Genomic DNA, 5,393 nt, shown 5'->3' with positions numbered 1-5,393 from the left:
TGCAACAGGCAAAAGGCGCAAAACGAAGTTACTTTCCAGGAGTGGAATCATGGTTAAACAACCTTGTTTAATCTGTGTTTTAGAGCTCATCTTCTTCATTTCGTTTTTTGTTTCTTGAGCCCATTTTGTTAGGCTCTTCTATATCCCATATTGTACCCTGTTTTGTTATTTTCCGTACTGTACTCTTATTTTCAATAAATACCAGTAGGGGTGTGCCCCTCCTGTTCAACGTAAAAAAAAAGTGTCCACCCGTCCGTGTGTTATCTGGATTCCGTTCCACCCCCACCATTTGTATATAAACAATAAGACCAAAGCTGAATTCAGACACCTAAATCTATCAAACCGATCTATTATACATTGTGAGGGGTTTACAAGCTCGAATCGCTGCGAGGGGTTTGGAAGCACGACTACTATTTGCATCAACCCCGCTACCTCAGATGGCATCTACGTGCTCTGGTCAGTATCTAAAATCTAATTTCCACACTAAGTTGAGTTAGTGATCATGTTTAGACTGGTTTAAGATCCTGCGATGATAAGATTAATTTCAACACGGTGCCCGCTAAGTCGCTGCCGTAACTAGCGGCAAGCTCAGGGGTGCCGAGATCAGCCCCCTGCAAGGCGCATTCGCCGGTGGGAGAGTCGAGAGTGAGTCGGGGCACCGGACCAGTCGCGAATTGAGTTGAGTTGGGTCGCGAGGGTTAGATCCGAGAGAACAGAGAAGGTCGAATCGGGGAACCGGGGGAAGAGAGAGTTGAGGGGGACGACGAAGGCGCACAGCTCGGAGTCGGAGTCATACGACTGGCCGGCCCGCCGATGGGGTACTAGCGGCGGCAGCTTCCTCGGTAAGATACTCCCATGTCCCATCCCATCAGACGGTGTTAGAGTTCCTTCTCCAAATTCGTGTTAAAGATATGTTAATGACATAGCCTAGTGCTATCATTACATTTACTCGTGTGTCGTGTCAATGATAGAGCCTAATTCTAGAAGATGGAACGTGTAGTATCACCACTACTCATGCTGTATTAATACTATAATAATATACATAATGAGAAGAAAGTGCAGAGATTTAGACACGGCAAATATATTTACTGAGTTTAACTGTCCCTGCCTCTATGCGTCTCCATTATTCCACCAGGTGAGGTGATCCAAGGCTTGGTCAGTCTCTGACGCCTGACAGGCTCGTCGTGTTATCGATCATCAAGCTTGGGCTTGGCATCATCAACAACAACCTGCAGGTACTCCGTGCTCCATATATTCTTCCGTAGCTTGGGCTTTCCCAAAATGATCAAAGATTATCATTCATTAATGAACTTTATCTCTAGTTTTTTTTTTGTTTTTTTCATTGCGATTATTATGTACCCTTCTGTCTAGTACTTCTCCAACTTCCTTCGTTCTGTTCTGGCATGTCCTGTCTTTGATGTAGGTGTGGTAAGGATGAGAAAGCCTGCTAAGAGTAGCAGGGAGAGGAATGCAGATTTCTGTTCGAATCACAATGATGACGAGGACAAGTATTTCTTCAAGGTTCTGGTTGGTGATTTTCGTGAACGATTGGTAAGTTTACTAGTCAACTTTGTCCTTGTTCTTGGGAGGTGTTCTCTTTTAATTTTTGCTGTGAGCACCAACTCTGCCTTCTCAGAAGTGGAGGTATTCTGTTAGCAATTCCATCATCTCCCGTCTCTGTTCATTATATTTGCTCCAAAACCAAGTCCCAGAAGAAACCTGAATACAAGGATTTGGGCTCTTATAGAAGCAGATTTAGCCAGACCTGGACATCTGGTGATAGAACTTGAAACCCAAGATACATGTGCCATATAATTGTTCTGAAGCTATATATGCTGAATATTTTTCATTTGTGATGAATGCTTGTGCAACCTGAGAATATTTGTTGATTCTTTAATATGTTATCGTATTAATATAGTTTAAAAGTTCCTAGAGATAAACTCGGTCCTTAGATGGACAAACTAAGTACTAAAACTACTCCTTGTTTGTTATGACGTCTGACATGGAAATCGTTGCACTATCAGCCAACTTCTTGAGGATATTGCTGCAGGTCATACCTGATAAATTCGAGCAACATTTCAGAGGGCTAATAGCAAACAGTGCTAAGCTAGAATCGCGCTGTGGATACACTTTTGATGTTGAAGTAGCCAAGAATTTGGGCAAAGTAGTCCTTCAAACGGGATGGAAGGAGTTTGTTACTGCCCATGGCTTGAACATGGGGGACTTATTGGTATTCAAGTACGACGGGACTTCTCGATTCAAGGTTTTGATATTTGATCTTAGTTGTTGCGAGAAAATGCCGCCATGCCATGTCAAGAGAAATCATATCCGTGGGAGAGAAAGAAGGGAAGAGCTTCCCGTGAAATCCCCTGGAAGTAAAAGGGAAGCATGGAAGCAAAGGGAGGGAAATATGAATGTCATTCCTAGTTCATCAACCTCCCCATCCGACACATCAGGTTATGAGTCACCATGTTGAACCAACTTGAGTAGGATTTTACATTACTGATCATGATTATTGACTACACATTTCTTTCACTTTTTCTGCGTAGGAGACTCTATATATCCAGAAGATCAGAAATTACATTGTCAAGGTTACATCCTCCCACGGGAAACCCGTCTCACCTGTGTGCAGATGAAGAAACTGAAAGAGAGAGTCCGAGCTAATAGTTCTACAATTCCCATCTATGGATGCATCATAACGAAGAGCAATATTCATGGAAAAATGGCTATGGTGAGCTTGGAAACTTTGTTCTTGGATTGGTCTTCTATTGCAGTTATGTTTCATTTTGAAAGTATGTTGTTGAAGAACAGGCATTTCCCAGCTTTATGAGGGAGCGAGCTACAACTTCAGAAACAGGGATAGGGGAACTGAAACAGTGGGATGAGAACTGAGACCTTTTAGCAATCACTATCTTTTTTCCACTCCACAGCCCAGCAAATCCCTTACAAGCAAAATTAAACCACACAATCTGTCTCCCATTTTTTTTCTTGGCCAGGTCAATATCACATTGAATAAAGTCAGAAAACCAAGTAGAAAAAAATATTTTTTAAGATTGAATTTTTTAATCTTGAAGTACTACTGGCTCTAAACAAATTGCCTTGAAGAAATTTACAATCTTGATGCAAGTACTTGCAGCTTGAGCTATTTTCAGTGGACTTTGACACTTTCCTACAGCAATCAGGACATACCAAGAGTATATGCTGATGTATATCTACCATTTGAGGACCAAACACTGATGCTTCAATGCTGTGGCAAGAGTTGGGAAGTGCGGTGTGTAGTTCGGAATAAACGCAGAACCAAAAGGCTTGTGAAAGGGTGGAAACAGTTTGCTCGTGACAACAAGTTGCAGCTGGGAGATCTCTGCCTCTTTGAGCTACTTGAAAATATGAAGCACACGATGAATGTGCATATCATTCGTGCACTTTTGTAATATGGTGGTAACAGTGATTTTAGGTTTGAGTGTCTAGCTTACCCCACTGATATCCATGGCTTGTCCATCCCCTGATCATGTTCTTCTTAAGTTCAGACTGTTTCACTTGTAATCCATCTAAGTTTTTCTTTCTGCTTTGATGCAATTAGCTACTGCAACTGTTGTAGCATGGCTCTTGGCGGGTGGCGAAGGCCCCTGGTAGCGGGGTGTCGCCAAGGCGTCTTCGAGCGCGCGGAGACCGGGCGCTGACTAGGAGATTTCTCGACCATGCTCGAGGGGTCATCACGGACTCCGCCGAGGCCAGGCACGCACCCCGCCGACCGCTCAGGCGGACGTCTCCGGTATTACGGGCGGAGGCAGCCTTATCTCTAAACTAACCAAACGAACGATTTTGCCCAAGTGTGCGCAGGTACTCAAGCGCGGGCGCTCGCGGTGGGCGCAAGCGCGCCAGCACGGCTCCTGCGTGGCCGGGCGGAGACCTACAGATGATGTCTCCGCCTGGACCGGCGGGGACCCTCCAAGGCAACGGCGCGCCACTAAGGGCGAGGCCAGCGGCCGGGCGGAGACCGGCTGGTGATGCCTCCGCCCGTACCGGCGGAGACCCGCCAAGGCGACGGCGCGCCATTGATGGCGGAGGCTCCGAGGCCAGTGGCCGGGCGGAAACCAGCTGGTGATGTCTCCGCCCGGACCGGCGGGGACTCTCCGAGGCAACAGCGCGCCCCTGAACGCGAAGGCCAGCGGCGAGAACCTTGGCCCCCGCGCGGCCGGGCGGATACCCGCGGAGAACGTCTCCGACCATCCGGCGGAGGCCCGCCAAGGGAGCGGCGCGCCGTGGGGGATGAAGGCCGGCGTCGGGGAGCCAGGCCTTTGGGCCGAAGACCGGCTACAGTGGGCCGACCGCTCGTGGAGGCCCATTGCTTAGAAACGGTGTGGCAGGACTGCCCCGCGAATAAAAGGCTAGTGGCAGAATATTACAGGAATGTACTGTAGTAGTTGAGGGGCATTGTAATAAATTCTGTTATGTGGTAGTTGAGTCCTATAAATAGGGGACACTTGTAACCATGGAGGTTGGTTGGTGAGTGAATTAATGGAACCTTAACTTCTCGTGCCATTCCCTTACTCTCCACTATTCCCCCTGTCGCTCGTACTCCGTGCCTCCGCCCGAGGCCGGCTGTTTGACGGGCGGAGGCCTCGGTCTTCGCCACGCAGGTTGAAACCTCTAGTTTCAACATTGGCGCCCACCGTGGTTGAGCCAAGGCAAACCAACGATGGCAGGGAAAAGAAAGACCACCACCAGAGCAGGAGCGGCCATAGGTTAGCGAGGAAGGCCTAGGCGCAACATTCGTAGTGCCTACGCAACCTCGCCAGCGGAGGATGACACCAGAGCAGACGCCCAGGGTCAACCACCGGAACCCCAAGACCAAGAGATTCAAGATGCGGAGGCCCAACCAAACTTAGCCACAGCACCCGAGCAAGAACTGCAACAGCTGCAAGCACAGTTGCAAAGAGCGCAACAAGAGAGGGACAGAATGGCAGCAGCATTCGCGGCTAATCAGCAAGCTATCCAAGCGTCAGCACAAGCAGCAGAAATAAGGCAGCAGTTGGCAGTCCTACATGCTGAGATGCTAAGTATGCAGCATGCAGTACCAGCAACAACCTCCGCAATCCCAGCCTCCGCAGCAACACCAACTGCAGCCATGCTTTAGGGTTCTACGCCAGTGATCAGCCAGCCGACAATGCCATCTCAGGTAATGCGGAGGCCTATCGATCCCAAGTCCCCACTATCTGAAGGCATACAACAGTCGCCATGGCCAACATTGTACAAGCCAATCACACTACCTAAGTTCAACGGAAAGACTGACCCCCATCAGTTCATTATGAGTTACGAGGCAGCAGTAGCCTCCGCCGGCGGAGACGATGCCGTCTTGGCAAAGTCATTTGTCATTGCAGCCGAAGACGACG

The 5,393-nt window shown here is 48.3% G+C and overlaps 1 protein-coding gene across 1 annotated transcript; it reads left to right on the top strand.

Moving 5' to 3' along the window:
* The first annotated feature begins 321 nt into the window (after nucleotides 1-321).
* Nucleotides 322-3,436, top strand: LOC136538616 (putative B3 domain-containing protein Os03g0621600). The gene is made up of 6 exons (XM_066530575.1): nucleotides 322-456; nucleotides 1,136-1,235; nucleotides 1,424-1,551; nucleotides 2,051-2,456; nucleotides 2,550-2,731; nucleotides 3,183-3,436. The coding sequence occupies exons 3-6, from the start codon at nucleotides 1,435-1,437 to the stop codon at nucleotides 3,429-3,431; spliced, it is 954 nt and encodes a 317-aa protein (XP_066386672.1). The 5' UTR covers nucleotides 322-456; nucleotides 1,136-1,235; nucleotides 1,424-1,434; the 3' UTR covers nucleotides 3,432-3,436.
* The last annotated feature ends 1,957 nt before the right edge of the window (nucleotides 3,437-5,393 follow it).

Source organism: Miscanthus floridulus, chromosome 2 (assembly GCF_019320115.1).
Source record: "Miscanthus floridulus cultivar M001 chromosome 2, ASM1932011v1, whole genome shotgun sequence".
NCBI classification, from domain to species: Eukaryota; Viridiplantae; Streptophyta; class Magnoliopsida; order Poales; family Poaceae; genus Miscanthus; species Miscanthus floridulus.
The sequence above is the reverse complement of the archived record's forward strand: the minus strand, read 5'-3'. Positions and strand labels throughout refer to the sequence as shown.